The sequence below is a fragment of the Macaca fascicularis genome, chromosome 9, assembly GCF_037993035.2.
Source record: "Macaca fascicularis isolate 582-1 chromosome 9, T2T-MFA8v1.1".
In the NCBI taxonomy this organism is placed as follows: Eukaryota; Metazoa; Chordata; class Mammalia; order Primates; family Cercopithecidae; genus Macaca; species Macaca fascicularis.
Genome location: NC_088383.1, coordinates 58060228 through 58077483, shown reverse-complemented (window position 1 = coordinate 58077483; position 17256 = coordinate 58060228). Strand labels below are relative to the sequence as shown.

The 17256-nt window shown below is 35.7% G+C and overlaps 1 protein-coding gene across 8 annotated transcripts in view; it reads right to left on the bottom strand.

Annotated features, from left to right (window-relative positions):
* The window catches only part of WDFY4 (WDFY family member 4), a 295895-nt gene that overhangs the window by 114399 nt on the left and 164240 nt on the right, over window positions 1-17256 (bottom strand). For all 8 annotated transcript variants that reach the window (XM_005565163.5, XM_015456044.4, XM_074001615.1 and 5 more), the window contains one exon: window positions 579-656. In XM_005565163.5, coding sequence (XP_005565220.3) covers window positions 579-656 — 78 coding nt within the window. The remainder of the gene's footprint in view (window positions 1-578; window positions 657-17256) is intronic.

Below are 17256 nucleotides of genomic sequence, written 5' to 3'. Positions count from 1 at the left end.
ATTTTTTTTTATACCTCACACTGACTCTGGGACAAAGAAATTGCTGGGTAAATAACATTTCAACAGGGTTTTAAGACTGTATGTTGTGTTCTATTTTTAGCAATATGTTAAATTTTTATTAATAACAGTAACACCAAATAAAAATAAACTTCTTAGCTATTCTATAACCACACATGGAGTACCCATTCTCTCTCAGCCACAGTCTGGGTGCTTCACACTTTCTCTTAAATCTTCACAGGTAGGAAGACTTATTCCAGCTTAGAGATGAGCACACGGAGGCTCAGACCCCCAGCATAGAAAGGGACAGATTTAGAATTCAAGTAAGTCTCTGACTGGCATGACAGCCAGTGTTCTTTGCCTAGATTGTACAGCAGTCAGGCCTAGATAGCTACTTTAAATATCCAAGCCTGCCCTTGTCAGGGGCAACCCATTGCATTTAGGATAAAATGCAAAACCCCAATGTGGTGCAAGCCTGGTGGGCAATTCAGAACTTAAACCAAAGCCCCTTCTGATTATTTATCAGGTTCAAGGTAGATTCCAGCTTACTGTATAGAGAAAGCCTATGTTTGGTTTCTTACTTGCACATGGTCTTTGTATAAAGATGCATATAGCTCTTGTCCTCTTCTTCTGTAGTTCTCTATACATGACACAAAATCCTGGAGAAAGGAGAAAACAAGTCACAGCTTAATGATAGTTGTGATTTTATTTTAGTTTTATTTTTTGAGACAGTCTCACTCTGTCACCTAGGATGGAGTGCAGTGGCATAATCTTGGCTCACTACAACCTCTGCCTCACAGGTTCAAGCGATTCTCCTGCCTCAGCCTCCAGGTAGCTGGGATTTCAGGCACCCGCCACCATGCCTGGCTAATTTTTGTATTTTTAGTAGAGACAGGTTTCACCATGTTGGCCAGGCTGGTCTTGAACTCCTGCCCTCAGGTGATCCACCTGCCTCAGCCTCCCAAAGTGCTGGGATTACAAGCATGAGTGATAGCTGTGATTTTAGATAAGAACTTCTCTATACTGACCAATTGACAGAGGAAATAGTGGTTACAGAATTTGTTGGTCAAATGAGATTCATATAAATACAGATGTCACCTATGCTGACACACTCACATAGGAATACATTCACATACGTGTTTATGAGTTGCTTTCTATCTCCATCTATGATGAACTAGCTTGCAGTAGCTCAACCTTCCTCCTAACAATGACTGAAAAGACCTAGATTTGAACAATCTGCTTTAAGACAGCAGAGAGCTACCAAGAGAGCTGAGATTTGAGGAGCCAAGATTCTGAAGAGGAATTCACTGAGGTGTGCCCAACGTTTATGCTTTTTTATATATTTTTGGACCTTGAGATATATGCAAATTTTCAAATAGCTCAAGAGGCTGAGAAGCTGAGGCCACAAAACAAACTTCAGTAAATTTAAAAGGATAGACATAATACAAAGCATGTCTTTTAATCACAATGTAACAAAATTTGAAATCAATTAGCAGAAAGAAATTTGGCAAAGTCAAAAATACGTGTAGATTAAAAAGCACATTCCTAAATAACTAATGGGTCAAAGAGGAAATCAAAAGGGAACTTTCTGAGATGAATAAAAATAAAAACACAACATACCAAAACACATAGGCTATAACTAAAGCAGAGCATAAGGGAAAACTTATAGTTGTAAATGCCAATATTAAGAAAAAAAGAAATACCTTAAATCAATATCTGAAACTTCCATCTGAAGACACTGGGAAAAAAAGAGCAAACTAAATCTAAAGCAAGCAGAAGGAAGGGGAAAATAAATATTAATGCAGAAAGTAATGAATTACAGAATATAAAAAACAATAAATAAAATAATTGAAACTAAAATCTGGTACTTTGGAAAGATCTATAAAATTAGCAGTCTTTAGCTAGGTTGACCAAGAAAAAAGAGAAAAGGCTTAAATTGTTATACTTGGATCAGAAACGAAGGAGGAGACATTACTACTGACCTTACTGAATTTTTTCAAAGGATTATAAAAAAATACTATGAACAATTGTATGCCAATAAATTAAATAGCTTAGGTTAGATGAACAAATTCCTAGAAAGACACAAATTGCCAAAACTTACTCAAGAAGAAATGGACAATTGGAATAGGTAAATAACAAGAAAATAAATTGAATTAATAAAACAACAACAACAACAACAAGACCTACCCACAAGGAAAAGCCCAGTCCAGGCCCAGATGGCTTCACTGCTGAATCCTAACCACCACTTAGTGAAGAATTAATGGTAGTTTTTCAAAAACTCTTCCAAGAATTAGAAGACGAAGGGACACTTCCCAACACATTCTATGGGACCAGTTATTACCCTGATACAGAAAACAGACAAAGGCTTCACAAGAGAACTACAGACCAATATCTCATGTAAATATGAATGTAGAAATTCTCAATAAAATATCAGCAAACTGAATTCACCAACATATAAGAAATTATATACCATGACCAAGTGAGATTTAGCCTAGTAATGCAGAGTTGGCTTAACAACTGAAAATAATTAACGTAATACACCACATAATAGATCAAATAACAGAAACCATGTAATCATTTCAACAGACATTTTTAAAAATGACAAAAATTTAAAACCCTTTCATTACAAGACAAAATGTCAACCAACTGCCAGGGTGGGGAAAGAATTTTCTCAATCTCATAAAGGGTAACTACAAAAAGTCCCCAGCCAACATTATACAACATTATAATTGGTGGTGAAGGACTGAATGTTCCTTAACATCAGGAACAAGACAAGGATGTCCACTCTCAACACTTCCAGACAGCAATCTACTGAAGGTTCTAGACAGCACAACCAGGCAAGGAAAAGAAATAAAAGGCATCCAAATTGAAACAGAAGAAAAACACCTCTGTTCATAGATGGCAGGATTCTATATTTAGAAAATCCCAAATAATCCATAAAAGAACTACTAGAACTAATAAATGAATTAAGCAAAGTTTCAGTGTACAAGATCAAAACACATAAATCAGCTGTGTTCCTATCTACTACTAATGAACAATCCAAAAAATAAATTAAGAAAGCAATGCCTCTTATAACATTATCAAAAGAATAAAATGTCTAGGAATACATTTAACCAAGGTGAAAAACTTGTACACTGAAACCTATAAAATATCACTGAAAGAAATTTTTGAAGACCTAAATTCATAGAAGATATCCCATGTTTATGGTAACAAGTCCTCATATTGTTAAAATGTCAATACTACCTAACATAATCTACAGAATTAACAATCTCTATCAAATTCCAATGACTACTCCTTTTTTGCAAAAATTGAAAAGCCAATCTTCAAGATCATATGAAATTACAAGAGATCCCCAAAACCAAAACAATCTTTAACAACATAAAGAATGTAGGAAGACTTATAGCTCCTGATTTCAAAACTTACTGTAAAGCAATGGCAAACAAGGCAGTGCAGCACTGGCACAAGAATAGATATATAGATCAATGGAATAAAATTAAGAGTCTAAACTTAAAACAATTTGTCTATATTCAATTAATTATTTTACAAAGGTGCCAAAACTATACAATGGGGAACGAATAGTCTTTTTAACAAATGGTGGTAGAAAACTAAATAGCCATATGCAAAATAATGAAGTTAAACCTTTACTGCAAAACATATAAAAATTAACTTAAAATGAAACAAAAACCTGAATATAAGAGCTAAAACTATAAAACTCTTAGAAGAAAACTTAAAAGTACATCTGCATGATCTCAGATTTGGCATTTGTCAGATTTAGATTTGACACCAAAAATAAAAGCAACAATGAAAAGTGATATGGTTAGGTTTTGTGTGACCACTCAAATCTCATCTTGAATTATAATCCCCCAAATCCCCATAATTTTCACGTGTCAAGGGGGAAACCAGGTGGAGGCAAACGAATCATGGAGTGGTTTCCCCCATGCTGTTCTTGTGATAGTGAGTGAGTTCTAATGAGATCTGATGGTTTATAAGGAGCTCTTTCCCACTTCGCTCAGCACTTCTTCCCGCCACCTTGTAAAGAAGGTGCCTTGGTTCCTTTTTGCCTTTTGCCATGATTGTAAGTTTCCTGAGGCCTCCGTAGCCATGCTGAATTGTGAGTCAATTAAACCTCTTTTCTTTATAAATTACTCAGTCTTGGGCAGTTCTTTTTAGCGGTATGAAAACAGGCTAATACAAAAAGGATAAATTAGACTTCACCAAAAGTAAAAATTTGTGCTTCGAAAGACACTATTATGAAAGTAAAAAGAAGACGCAGAGAATGAAAGAAAATATTTATAAATTACACCTCTGATAAGGGACTCCTATCTAGAATATATAAAAAATACTTAGAAATCAATAACAAAAAGAAAAATAACCCAATTTAAAAACGGACACTAGATCCAAAAAGACTGCTCTTCAAGGAAGATATTCAAATGACTAATAAGCAGGTGAAAAGGTGCTTAGTGTTATTTGTCATCAGAGAAATGCAAAATAAAACTCACAATGAGACCAATGAGAGAGTCAACCAAGTAAGATGGTTAGAATCAAAACTTTAGATATAACAAGTTTTATTGAGAATATGGGTATATCGAAACTCTCATACACTGTTGCTAGGAATGTAAAATGGTGTAGAACTTTAGAAAATATTCTGAAAGTTATTCAAATGATTAAATAAAGCGCTGCCATTGACTCAGCAATTCCATTCTCAGGTATATACCCAAGATAAAAATTGCATCCAACTGCAAACTTATACATGAATGTTTATTGCAATATTATTCATAATAGCCAAAAGTTGGAAATAACCTAAACATCCACCAACTGATGAACAAATAAACAAAATATGATCTGTTTACATGACGGCATATTATTTAGTCATAAAAAAGAATGATGTATTGACACATGCTATAACATGCATGAGTCTTAAAAACAACATCCTAAGTGAAAGAAGCTAATTTCAAAAGCCCAAATATTATATGATTCCGTTTCTATGAAATGTTAATAGAGAAAGGATATTAGTGATTGCTTAGGACTAGAGGGATAGGGGATAGAAGAGTGATAGTTAAAGAGTATGGAGTATCTTTCTGAGGTTATAAAATGTTATAAAATTGATTACAGTGACAGTGGCACATATTTGGGAATATACTATAAACCAGCAGTTCTCAACTTTTTTGGCACCAGGGCTGGTTTTGTGGGAGACAATTTTTCCATGAACCAGAGGTGAGGGGTTGGAGGAGGATGGTTTCAGGATGATTCAAGTACATTACATTTATTGTGCACTTTATTTCTATTATTATTACACTGTAACATATAATGAAATAATTATACAACTCACAATAACATAGAATCAGTGGTAGCCTTGAGCTGTTTCCCTATAACTATATGGTCCCATCTGAGGGTGATGGGAGACAGTAACAGATCATCAGGCATTAGATTCTCATAAGGAGAACACAACCTAGATCTCGGGCATGCGCAGTTCACAATAGGCTTTGTGCTCTTATGATAATCTAATGTCACCACTGATCTGACAGGAGGCAAGGCTCGGATACCGGTCCATGGCCTGGGGGTTGGGGATCCCTGCTATAAACCATTTAATTGTTTACTTGAAATAGGTGAATTGTATGTTATATGAATTATATATAAATAAATCTGCTTAATAAAAAACATTTAAGGAAAAATAAAATCCAGAGTCTCATAACACAGACTCACATCAAGAACCAGGAAAATCTCAAACTGAATAAAGGAAGACAATCAACAGATGTGTACAGTGAGATAACAGAAATGTTAGAAATATTTGACAAAGATTTTAAAGCAGCCATCATAAAAATGCTTAACAACTACAAATTTAAAACATTCAGAAACAATTTTTAAAAAATTAGGGAGCCTCTGTTAATAAATAGAACATCTCATCAGATAAATAGAAGATATAAAGAGGAACCCAGTGTAAAACAGTAGAATTCAAGGGACAAAGGGAAGAATCAATGAACCGGACAATAGAACAATAGCAAGTAGCTATTCTGAACAACAGTGAGAAAGCAGAATGGAAAAAATGAACAAAGTCTTAGCAACCTATAGGACAATAACAAAAGATTTAATCTTTGTGTCATCAGAATCCCAAAAAGAATGGATAAAGTGGGTGGTGCCTAAAACTTACTAAAAAAAATAATGGCTGAAAAAATCCCCCAAATGGCAAAAGATATAAACCTACAGGCTTCAGAAGCTAAGCAAATTCCAAACAAGACAGACCCATAGAAATACATGTCAAGACATATTATAGTCAGACTTCTGAAAACTAACACAAAGAAAAAAATCTTAAACCCAGGGAGAGAGAAACAACACCTTACCTATAGGGGAAAATATTTAAGTAACAGTGATTTTTTTCATCAGAAGCCATGGAGGCCAAAAGGAAGTGGCACAGTATTTCTCAAGTGCTGAAAATAAAGAACTGTCAACACAGTATCCTATATCCAGCAAAAATATCCCTTTGAATTAAAGGGTAAATTAACACATTCTAAGACAAAGGAAAATTAAGAGAATTTGTCACCACCAAAGCTACCCTGTAAAAATAGTTAAAGGAAGCTCTTTAAACAGAAGATAAATGGTAAAAGAAGGAATCGTGAAACACCAGGAAGAAAAAAGGAATAGAGCAAGCAACAGAAATATGGTAGATACAATACATATCCTTATCCTTTTCCTCTTGAGACTTTTAAATTATTAGTGATGGTTAAAACAAAAATTATAACACTGTCTGATTTTATAACACTGTGTGATTTTAAATGAGTGTAGAGAAAATATTTAAGACTATTACATTATAAATGGAGAGTAATACCTAGAGCAACAACTAAAAAAGCTACACAGAGAGATAACTCAAAACACAATAAATAAATCAAAATTTAATTCCAAAAAATGTCCAAGTAACCCACCTTGGTAGACAACTTCACCTAACAACAAGACAACACACATTCTTCTCAATTGCTCACAAAACATACACAAAACATCTTGGGCTATAAAAAAAATCCAAAAAATTAAAATAAATAAAAACATGCAGGATGTGCCCTCTACACACAATTGAATAAAACTAGAAATTAGTAACAAAAGGATAACAAGAAATCCTCAAACTCTTAGGAACTAACAATAGACTTTAAAATAATCTGTGTCAAAAAAGAAGTCTCAAAATAAATTTTTTAAAAAATACATTACATTTAATGAAATTGAAAATAGAAAATATCAAAATGTATATTATGTAGCTAAATCACTATTGAGAGGAAAATACATGGCAAAAATGCATAATTAGAAAAGAGTAAAATTATGCTATAAACTGAATGTTTCTGTTCCCCCCAAATTCATATGTTGAAGTCCTAACTCCCAACATAATGGTATTAAGAGGTGGGGCATTTGGGAAGTGATTAGGTTTGATGCTGCCATGGGGTAGACCCCCATGATGGTATTAGTGTCCTCATAAGAAAAGAAAGACACCAGAGCTTTCTCTCTCCACCATGTGAGGATACAGCAAGAAGGCAGCCTTCAGTAAGCCAGGAGGGGAGCCTTCAACAGGGAGAAAATTAGCCGGCACCTAGCTCTTGGACTTCCCAGCCTGTAGAACTGTCAGAAATAAGCCAGCCTGTGGGTAGTAACTTGTAATAGCAGCCTGAGCTGATAAGACAAATTCTCAAATAAATACTCTAAATTCCTCCTCAAGGAACTAGAAAAAAGTGAAAAACCCAAAGCAAGCAGAAGGAAAGTCATAATAAAGAGCAGAAATCAATGAAATTAAAAACAGAAAAATGATTGGAACAAAAACCTGCACTTTGAAGAGATAAAATTTACAAACCTTTAGAAACACTAACATAGATGAAAAAAGAAATGACACAAACTGCAATTCTAAAAAATGAAACAGGGGCTATTGCTACCGACCTGGCAGGCATAAAAATTAAGGTAATACCATGAACTGTACACACATCAGTGTGACAATTTAGATGAAACGGATAAATTCTTTGCCAAACACAAACTACCATGACTCATCCAATATATGATAGATCACTGGCATAGCCTTATAGCTGCTATAAAAACTGAATTCATAATTTTTAAAGTCCCCAAAATTAAATTGCCAAATCCACATATTTTCACTTGAGGATTTTATTAAAAATTTAAGACAGAATTAAAATCGAATTTATGAAATATCATCTAGAAAATAGAGATTATATTTTCCAATTAGTTTTATGAGGCTAGTAATAGTCTGATAACAAAACCAGACAAACAATATGAAAAAAGAGAAAACTATTTTTTCACGAATAGGTGCAACATTTCTCATATTAGCAAACAGAATTCAAGAATACCCCAAAACACTAATAAACGATGGCCAAGTGGGATTTATTCCAGGAATGCAAATCTGAAAAATATCCAAAAAGTAATCCATCAATCTAATTCACCATTTTAGCAGCTGAAAGAAGAAAATCACATGGTCATATCAAGTGATATAGGATAACATTTGACAAAATTTAACACCCATTCATGATAAAACTCAGTAAACTAGGAATAGGTATAAATGTTTTTAAATTAATAAAGGGCATCTACAAAAACTCTACAGCTAACATCTTATTTAGTGATAAATAATGAATACTTTTCCTCCAAAATTGGAATAAAGTCAAGATGCCTACTTTCACTGCTTTTATTCAATATAGTGCTAGAAGTTCTATTCAGTACAATAAGGCAAGAAAACAAGTAAAAGCCATACAGATTGAAAAGAAAGAAATAAAACTGTCCCTATTTGTAGCTGTCCTGATTCTGTTGAATTCCTAAGGTATTTACAACAAAGCAAAACAAAACAAAATCCAGTAAGGTAAATACACAAGGTATTTACAAAAAAAAAAAAAAGTCACAGGATATAAGATCAACATATACATAATAAATGTATTTCAAAATATTAGCAATGAACACATGGATGCTGAAATAAAAAATATCATTGTCAATTTCTCAAAAATAATGAAAAACTTAAGTGTAAATCTAATAAAACACTTATAGGATGCATATGTCAAAAACTATGAAATGCAGATGAAAGAAATAAAAGAAGATCTGAATAAAGGGAAAAACATATCATGTTCAGGAATTGGAAGACTCAACCTACAAATACGTCATTTCTTCTCAAATTGCTAAGCATGTTTAATAAAATTGTTAATAAAATACCAGCAAGGCTTTTTCTGGATACAGACAAGATTATTTCTAAAACTGGTATGAATTGGAAAAGGGACTAAGAGAGTTAAAACAACTTTGAAAACTAAGAGTAAAATGAGAGGAATCATTCCACCTGATTTCAAGACTTATTATACTCATAGTTACAGTAATTGAGAATGTGTGGTACTGAGAGAGGAACAGACACATAGATCACTGGAACAGAAGAGAGAATCCAGAAATAATCCACAGATGAATGCCCAATTAATTTTTGACAAGGTTGCAAAAGCTATTCAACAGATAGCTTTTCAGCAAATGGTGTTGGAGCAATTAGATGTCCATTGCCCAAACAATGAACCTAAGTCTCATACCTTATACAAAATTTAATTCAAAATGGACCACGATTTAATGAAAAACATAAAACTACATATTTTAGGAGAAAATCTTTCACATCTAGGGATAAGCAAAGAGTTCTTAGATTTTATATTAAGATTGCCATTCGTAAAAAGAAAAATTAATGAATTGGACATCAATATTAAAATTTTGCTGTGCAAAACCATGCGAACAGAAAGCTATAACAATCTACACTCTGGGAGAAAATATTTGTAAGACACATATCCATCAAAGGATTAACATCTAAAATATATGAAGAACTCTTAAAATTCAACAAGTAGGCTGGGCGCAGTGGCTCACACCTATAATCTCAGCACTTTGGGAGGCTGAGGCGGGTGGATCACCTGAGGTCAGTAGTTCGAGACCAGCCTGGCCGACATGGTGAAACCTTGTCTCTATTAAAAATACAAAAAAATTAGCCGGGTGTGGTGGCAGGTGCCAGTAATCCCAGCTACTCGGGAGGCTGAGGCAGGAGAATCGCTTGTACCTGGCAGCGGAGGTTGCAGTGAGCCAAGACTGTACCGTTGCACTTCAGCCTGGGCAACAAGAGCAAAAAAAAAAAAACAAAAACAAACAAACAAACAAAAAACAAGTAAAAAAGAAAAAAATACCATCAGAAAATGTACAAAAGATGTGAGCAGACATTTTACTAAAGAAGGTACAAAGACCTTAGTACATTTTGTTCCATCCATGTCACCCATCTAGATGGATATAGAGACTTTAATATTAATACCTTTTTATAATAGACTGGCTAAATAACTTATATTTATATATTGAACATACTAATGTTTCTCAAAATGTGGTCAATAAATTTTTAGGGATTCCTGAGACCTTTTCAGAGGCCCTGTGAAGTCAAAATTACTTTCAAAATACTATGACATTTTGGCCTTTTTTTCCCTTGCGTTGAAATTGCATTGATGGCCCCAAAGCAATAGTAAATAAAACTAATGCCTTGGCACAAATCAAGACATTGGCACCAACTGTATAAAAATCACCATGTGTGTTCCCCACCACCAAGAGCTTATAGGAGGAAAAAAATAAAAGTTATTTTCATTTAAGAACGTCTTTGATGAAGCAGTACAAATTGTTAATTTTATTAAACCTCAACCCTGGATACACTTCTTTTAATAGTTTGTGTGATAAAATGGGAAGTCTGCATAAAGCATTTCTGAATACCAAAAAAAACCCGTCATGGTTGTCTCAAGGAAAAGTACGTGCATAATTGTTAGTTCTGTGAGCCGAACTAGCTGCTTCTCTCAGAGAACATCATTTCTATCTGAACGAATGACTGGGAGACAAAATTACAGTTATTGGCATGAGTATTTGGCAGCTATTTTCTTGAAAGTGAACAAAGTAAACCTGTCATCTCAAATGAAACAACTGACAGTATTTACTACCAAAGATAAAATTTGAGCAAATTTTAGAAAAATCGAGCAAATACTAGAATTTTGAAAAATTTGTATCTGTGTGCCTCTGTGAGCTTGACAGTGTCCCAGTAGCTAAGAATTTTTCTGGTGTTAACTTCAGCATAACTTTTCCATATTGCATAATAAAATGTGTCAACAATTGGGAGATCTACATAAGTCAGGGAACCAATATTTTCCACATATACTACCTGTATGTTCTAATGCATGTTACAAAATAATGTATGGGTTAAAATATTCACTCAAAGTACAAGATAGATCAACACATTTGAATGTAACAGACTACAAAAATTTTACTGATAGAGTTCAAGTGTCCTTTAATAAATTACAACTTGTTGAGTTTTGGTATAGTATCAAAGAAGAATATAATTTCCTTAAACCACCATGGCACGTGTATACCTATGTAACAAACCTACACATACTGCACATGTACCCCAGAACTTAAAGTATAATTTTAAAAATATGAAAAAAAAGAATCAGAAGAAAATTGAGCCTCAAATAGATACATAGTTGAAAAAGAGAGGAGTATTTTAATAGTCTTTTCAGATAAGTGTGGATATTTTTCTTGAATACTCTTATCAATCTGACAGGTAGTATCTGGTTAGTTGGGTAAGTTGAGATGTGGAATCTGAAACAATATCAACCAACTTTTCATATTCTGTTGTATTAAAATACAGTGGCTATCTTGCAAAAAAAAAAAAAACTGAAATACTACTTTCTTTTCTAACTGCATATCTGTGGGAAGCCAGATATTCTTCATCTACTTCAAAACATGCTACAACAGATTGAATAAAGAAACAGATATTAGAATTCGACAATTTTTCACTAAGTCCTACTGGTACTAAAAAGATTTTCAAAAATATAAAACAGTACCACTTTTCTTACATTTTTTGTTTTGAAAATATAGTTACAATGGTCTCCCCTTACCTTCAGGGCACATGTTCCAAGATGTTTCAAGAATGCCTGAAACCACAGATAGTACTGAAACCTATATATACTGTTTTTCTATATGTACATACCTATGATAAAGTTTAATCTATAAATTAGGCACAGAAAGAGATTAGTAACAATAATTAATAATGAATGGAGTAATTATAATAATATACTGTAACAAAAGTTATTTAATATTATAAGTTATTTCTGAGATTTTCTACTTAATATTTTTGGACCACTGTTAACCATGGATAACTGAAACTGCAGAAAAAAAAACTGTGAATAAGAGAGGACTACTGTACTCATTCAAAATGTTACGCTTACACATAATGGATCTATTATTTCTATTATTATTTTAAAATAAATTAACACATGCATCATTTAAAAAATTGTTCTAATTTATAATATAGTAAATATCAGTAGATAAAATATACATAAGCCAAAGCTCTTTGGAGTCCTTAATAATTTTTAAGAAAGTGAATGGGTCTTGAGACCAAAAAGTTTGAGAACTGTTGCCCTACCACTGGGAAAATGAATGAACCACTACTGTGGCTAAATCCTACAAACATAATTTGCAGGGAAATAAGCCAGACCAACGAGTATATACTATGTTATTTCATTTATATAAAATTTAAAATATGGAAAACTAATTAATGATATTAGATACTAAAAGAGGGACTACTTTGGGGGAAGAAGGTGCTAGAGACTGGAAGGAGGCATGGAATCAGGGATGCTACTGGGGTATCATTAATCGTGATTACATGTTCGCTTTGTCAAAATTCTTAAATCTGTATATTTATGTTCTGCTTTTTCCCTATGTATATTATCCTCCAATAAAATTAAAAAATGTTTATTGGCAAACACTAAAAAATATAAACACAATATCATTTTAAAACCCCAGTTACTGTTTTGGAATAAAGGAAATAGTGTGATTTCATTCTTTTTCTTTTCTTTCATTTTTTTTTTTTTGTTTGCAATTTCTTTTCAATATTGCTGTTACATTGTTTATACACATTTAAAAGTAAAACAATCATTATGAGCATTACAAGTGACATAAAAAGCTGAAAAGTTTGACTAATTCTACATTTAAGGCAAAAGCCCAGACTTTTTTCTATTATGGTACTTTGGAGACATGCAGCAGAAATACAGAACGCTTAGGGGACCTTGGACGCAAAGCAGCTGCCTTCAAATAAATGGACTGCCTTGCAGCAGAGGGATAGGCCTTGCCATGATGACACCCGCGGGTTAAGTGGGCTCGAGGTAAGGAAGTTCAGTCAGGCCAACTTGAGTGTTATAACATGAAAAGACCTTCACGTTCTGAGCACTACAGAATAACAGTATGGGAGGTAGAAAGCACAGAAGTCCAGACACCTTAGTTTTTGGTTCTTAGTAGTCACATTACAGGGGAGGTCACTTAATCTTTCTGAAACTTTATTTATCGTCAATAAAATGAGGTTACTAGGACCTCTCTTGTCTATCGTGCAGAGATGTTATGAAGCTAGGATGAGACAGTAGAATGAAAATATTTTGTAAACTGCAAATGATCTCCTAGCGAGACTGTTGGGGTATAAAATATTGAAGTCATTAATAAGGTCAGTTGAAAAAAATTACTTAGGGCTACGTGCAGTGGCTCAAGCCTGTAATCCCAGCACTTTGGGAGGCTGAGGTGGGTGGATCGCTGGAGCTCACGAGTTCGAGACCAGCCTGGGCAAAAAGGCAAAACCCCGTCTCTACAAAAAATACAAAAATTAGCTGGGCATGATGGTGTGCACCTGTGGTCCCAGCTACTCAGGAGACTGAGGTGGGAGGGTGGCTTGAACCCCGGAGGTAGAGTTGCAGTGAGCCGGACTGTACCACCGTACTCCAGCCTGACAAAGCCAGACCTTGTCTAAAGAAACAAACAAACAAACAAAAGACTTAGATTGTCTCCTCAAAATTAAAATTAGCACTTAAAGAAAATGTTCTATGAGTTCGGTTATAAACATCTTCACACTTCAAATAAATACCTTGTCTACAATAACTGCAGTCCAGAATTGGTTATACTCTGGCTCAGATTCTCCATTCCAGGGTTCAAAGCTACTCCCTTTGAAAAAAAGGATGGGACACACAGCCCATGCAGTGGCTGAGTTGAGTGATGGGGAGGGGAGAGGCTGTTCAGGCCAGGAGCTTGTAGGGAGGGCTTGAAGATGGCTACAGATGGGGATAAGGTTGTAGCTGGTGCACGGAGAGTGAGGCAGTTCACACCTCACGGCTTCTGTTTCCAGAGTGGAGTAGGAGGCAAAATGACTGCTTCTCCTGAGAGCTGAGCAGCTCTTAAACAGAGTAGTGGATGCTTGGCAGAATGGGACAGGGAACGCACCACGAGCATATCAGTGGATTATCTAAGAGTATTGATAACCCAAATATGTATCATCCCTTGGTCTGTTCTCTCAACATTACTTTCAATTAACTAACATGCACAGGGCACTTTACGACTGACAAAGGAGTTATGCATGTGCACATTTAAAATTTATCCTCCTGACAAATTTATATGATTACTCTTATTTTACAGAAGAAGATATCGAGGCCAAGTGAGAATAAGTGACTCTGTCAATACAGGAAGTGGCAGAGTCGGAAGATGAGTCTTTGGACTCTGTCACTATGGGCATCTGCCTCTCGTGCATTTCCACCCAGTGTATCTCCACCTTCCCACTGACCTTTGAGCCCTTTATGCCCTGGAAAGTTGTCATACTCAGGGAGGTGGAGACAGGAGGAAGGATATTTGGGTCAGGTCAAGGGCAGAGGCCCATCTGCCTAGACAGCAGTGATTGTAGCACATCGAGCAGGGACAGATTCAGAGCAGAGTGCTGCATTGCTTATTAGAACTAAATAGCATTTGCTTAGCAACTGCCAGCACATTAAAGAGTTCGAGAACCTTTGGAGTAGAACAAAGGGCCTCTAATTGCTGTCTGGAGATTTGAGAGGCAAAATGGGTCTGGGTCCTGCTCTCCCAGTGCCTCTTCAGGGCTTTGGCTGCAGGACACAAGTCAGAAGTTGGAATGGGAAATTGGGCACGTCTCCATGGAGGGTCACTTCCAAGTGGGCTCACCAAAGCTTGGTGGTACCCACCTTTGCCAGGGGCACCCTTAGGGCTGGCACTAAGCTGCTGGTGACACTATTGACCAAGCTGTCCCGCAGGAAACACCCACTAACCACTGATGACAGTCATTATGCTTGTTTGTTTAAAGCATCATTAGTCCTGTAATCAGAGTTGTGTGGCCTCACAAAAATGAGAAAGGCTGATATCTGAAGGCAGCAGCTCAGATCCTGCTCAGCAACTTGGTGCTAAGATGATAGTTATGGGTCCTGGCCACTTCAGCCACACACTACATGTCAGGTCTGGGACTAAACTCAGAAGGGAGGGATGCCGAGTCCTCACCTGCACTGCACTGGCCATGAACGGACATGTGATTACCATTTCATCCTTCGACTCACCTTTCTCACTGCCATTAATTAATCCCGAAGAAATCATAAGATATTTGCACAAATAGTGGACGTTTTTCACCATCCTATTGATAGCAGCACAAAATGAAACAATTTAAGCATCCACACATGGAGGAGGGTCCATCCTGTGATAGAATGCTATGCAGTCAGCACAAATCAAGCTCTCACCAACGGCTGCCCCCAGTCTTGCAGCACCTTGACATCCCCTTTGGGTGAACACCATCCTGACCGTAGATGGATGACTTGAATAGTGGGGCAAAGTCTGGATTTCAGTCTCCTTTTGCTCTTTTGGCCAGATGCCCTTCCATACAACCTACATAATCATTCACAGCAGCCCTGGTATCAAAAAGGACCTACTGATGGGCACCAGGTTCTTGCTATATCAATATTTTAAAATTGATAGAATAGAAAACAGTATGCTTTCAAGAACAAGAATTAAATCTGTGTATATTTGCCTAGGAAAGAAAAACTAACAGAATATACAATGTGCTGGCCATTAGTGTTGTTCATCAAATATTTCCAGGTCTTTATTCCTATAGGTAGTGGCGTGATGAAACTTCCTGCTACCTTTGATCTTGGTGAGGCCAGGGAGATATGTGCAGAAGCTTGACAGCAATTTGCTAATCTCTCTTTTTCAGCTCTGTGTGGCAACACTCAACGTTCCAGATAGTGGCCGCACCATAAGCCAGTGTTGCTGAGTGAGAATAAGGTATACAGAGTCTTGGGCCAACACTCAGGGTACTCATAGCACAACCGAGAAATAAGCATTTGCTATTTTAGGCCAGTTAGACTTGGGAGTTTTTGTTACTGTAACATAACCTAATACTTTCTGAGTAATACACACACCAAAAATGTTAGAAAGGGTGATAGTGGAATTGCATTAAAACATAATTGTGAGCAGAAAAAAAGAGAGCAAGAGAGTTACAGGGAAAGCACGTATGAGACCAGTTAAATACTATGAGAAAAAGCTGGAACCATTTGAACAACAAGATAAGTAACAATGGGCTTCATGGATTACAGCCCAAATTCCAAAATAAATATGAATGAATTTTACTGACATAAATAAGATTGAAGAAATAGAGAAGAAGAGACAAAACTTCCTTACAGAAGAATTTTAAATTATATATGTAGATAATCCCCTTCCAGACATTAGAGCTGAATTGCTCGCACCCCTTGAGGGTGGTATGGACTTAGCGACTTGATTCCAAAGAATCAAGTATGGAAAGGCAGAAACAGTAACTTTACCATAGAGGAATGTGACAGACACCACCTTAACTCTATGATAAGGGTTAACATCAGCAGTGATGACATTATATGGACATCGTGTATCCCCTGATATCACGTGGAGAGAAGGGCATATCACCTCTGTGGACCCATAACCCCAGGCTAATCATGAAAAAAAACATGAGGCAAACCAAAACTGAGGGACATTCTACAAAATATCTGACCATACTCAAAGCTGTCAAAGTCACAAAAAACAAGGAATATCTGAGAAATTGTCACAAACCAGAGAGGACTAAGGAGACAAGACAACTGTATATAATGTGGTACCCTGGATTGAATTCCAGGTTAGCAGAACAAATGATAAAATCAAAATAAAGTCTGATGTTTAGTTAATAGTAATGTAACAATGTCAATTTCTTAGCTTTGACAAATATGTCATGAATAAGATGTTAACAACAGGGAAAACTGGGTGGGGAGGACATGGAAGTAGTGAATGTGAATATGAAAAGTATCGCAAAATTAAAAATGATTTTCTAAATCACAATGGGAATTCACCCAACCCTCTATCCTAACCCCCACTGAGAACCTGGGATGGAGAATGAGAGTCTCTTCTCCCTCAGGGAGACACCATTCCACAGGT